The 2,540-nt window shown below is 37.8% G+C and overlaps 1 protein-coding gene across 1 annotated transcript in view; it reads left to right on the plus strand.

Moving 5' to 3' along the window:
- LOC101852475 (organic cation transporter-like protein) overlaps positions 1-871 on the plus strand; it is a 20,219-nt gene extending 19,348 nt beyond the window's left edge. The window contains exon 8 of the mRNA XM_013082700.2: positions 574-871. Coding sequence (XP_012938154.1) covers positions 574-847 — 274 coding nt within the window. The 3' untranslated portion in view covers positions 848-871. The remainder of the gene's footprint in view (positions 1-573) is intronic.
- The last annotated feature ends 1,669 nt before the right edge of the window (positions 872-2,540 follow it).

The following is a 2,540-nucleotide window of genomic DNA, read 5'->3' on the forward strand; positions in this document are numbered from 1 at the left end:
TTATTATTTTTATTATTATTATTATTGCTATTTTCATTTTCATAAGACATGACCTGGATCAACATGACCTTGTCAAACATTGGAAAGTTCGGCTGCACCGTGTGCTTCGCCTCGGTGTTTGTCTTCACTGCGGAACTCCTGCCCACGTTTGTGCGTAACTCTGGCTTGGGACTTTGCTCCATGGTGGGCAGGATCGGGGGAATTATCTCCCCTTACATTGTCAGCGCGGTGAGTACTCGCTACCTTAAAATTTTATTTTTTTAAAGTTCTAACATTTTTGGCCATTTTGGATCCTCCCACTGATCTCCTCAAACAAATCTTTGACCTTTGGCTTTTAATCCCTCACCCACCCCCAAAAATCAACAACCGAAGAGCGCACACACAACCTTTCTCTCTCACATACACAATCACTTAGATCTCCCTAAATTATAATTTCCCCCCCCCCCCCCCCCACACACACACCAAAAAAGAATGAAATAAATAATAAAGTAAATGTTTAAAAAAAGTAAATTAATAAAACGAAATAGAATTTATAACATTTTTAAAAAATCCTCCCCTCCCCACCTTCACCAGGCTAGCTATCAACGTGTGTTACTACGGGCTGACTCTAAACGTGGGCTCCCTGCTAGAGGGTGAGCTGTACTTTAACTTCACACTGCTCACCATCATGGAGCTGGCAGGCTTCGTAGTCGCCCACTTGCTTCTTGACAGACTCGGCCGGAAACCAGTCTACTGTTGCTGTATGTTGCTAGGGGGCGTGGCCTGCTTAGCAACATTGGGGCCTGTACTTACTAAATCAGGTGTGTTTCATTGTTTTTGTAAAAGTTTAACATCATTTTCAAAATAATTAGGTCTTGTAAGTGCCGAAGATTTGAGTTGTTACAATAGAGTGACAAACACAAGTAAGAGGGAGGGAGATAAGGATAACAGATGTTTGATTAGAGTGTGTTGTATTATTTGTCGTTTTATTTTATTTATTTATTTATTCAAATGCTGTAGCTAATAAAGGTGTTTTATTACATCCACCAATACAATTATTATTAAAGGATCATTCAGGGCGCGGGGAAGGGGTTCGTGTGAACTTGGTCTGAGAAAAATGCAACATCCCCCTCCCCCCCCCCCAAAAAAAAACACCCCAAAAAACTGAGACACTTCATTTTTAAGAAATAAGTAATTATCTTTAGAATTAAAATAAAAAATAAAGTCTTCCCACTCTGGAATCAAACTTGAAGTCTCTTTCGTAAAACGGTGAAGAGCTAAACGACTACATCACAGACGCCAGGCTATTAGTTGGGTTTTTTTAAAGTAAAAAGAAACATACAGACACAGTGAGATATTAGTGTTTTTTTTTAAAGGAAACACTATCGGTCATATAGAGCATTGAAGAGATACAATAGATAGACCAAAAGAAAGAAAAAAACAGATAGAGAGAAAAAGAAAAAAAAACAAAGGGAAAGAATGAAGTTGGACATGTCAGCGCCGTCCTTGTCCTCAACTACCCAAGAGCTACGCTAGAAAATGTTATTTAATAATAACCATTATACTCGATTGACCTTCGTGGTGTCGATAGTCTAGGGGTTAGGCTTCCGGGCTCGTAATCGTGAGATGGCGGGTTCAGGGAGTTCGAGCGTTAGCTTGGTCCGACATTGTGGCTCTGGGAAACCCACTTTACACGAGTTTTCCTTTTGGCTCTGTCCCTTCGAAGGCGGATGTTTAAACTCGGAGGTCCTACCTTTTTAATAAGCCAATTGTGTTGATAGAGACGCTAAATCTGTACGCTTATGTTGGCACCTTTTCTATTTTTTTTTGCTTGACCTTGATAGGTGGTCATTGTGCCGTCAGTTTTTAAAATCCATTATAATAATTGTATGCAGCTTTTACAATTTTACAGTAGAACCGAAAATCTGAATGTTGTTGACAGGAAAACAACACATAAATTTGCTTTAAAGATCAAAACGAAGGTTTTTTTAAAACAGATTTATTACTAATATTGACTTGAAATGTTTGCAAAGAGTTTGTTTTCTTGCAAACGACATTCATTTCTTTTTGTCTTTGATATTTTGTTTATAATTTGTTGTTGTTTTGTTTTTTTCTTTGGCTCCCTTGTAAAATTGCAAAAAAAATAAAAATAAACCAAACTAACCAAAACAACTGCATAACATTCTATACTTTTAGAAATGTTGGCAGCATTGATATGAAACAGCATAGAAAAATAGTACACAAAATAGTTAATGTCTGATTTGTTTAATTAAATAATGGTGGGGTTCGCTTTTATCTGCTCACTCAACTGCTTGCTAAGCAGAGGTGGTACTTTCTATTGTCAAAGTTTATCTCCGATAGGAGTGAGAGTTGATTGGACAGACAGCCACAGAACCTTCCGAAACACTTGAAATTCAATAATGCACTTTTTGAATTTCAACTAATGTCAACCATAGCTTGATATTACTAACACACATACACACACACACACACACACACACACACACACACACACACACACACACACACACACATACACACACACACACATTATCATTATT

The sequence above is a fragment of the Aplysia californica genome, unplaced genomic scaffold (genome assembly GCF_000002075.1).
Source record: "Aplysia californica isolate F4 #8 unplaced genomic scaffold, AplCal3.0 scaffold00189, whole genome shotgun sequence".
NCBI classification, from domain to species: Eukaryota; Metazoa; Mollusca; class Gastropoda; order Aplysiida; family Aplysiidae; genus Aplysia; species Aplysia californica.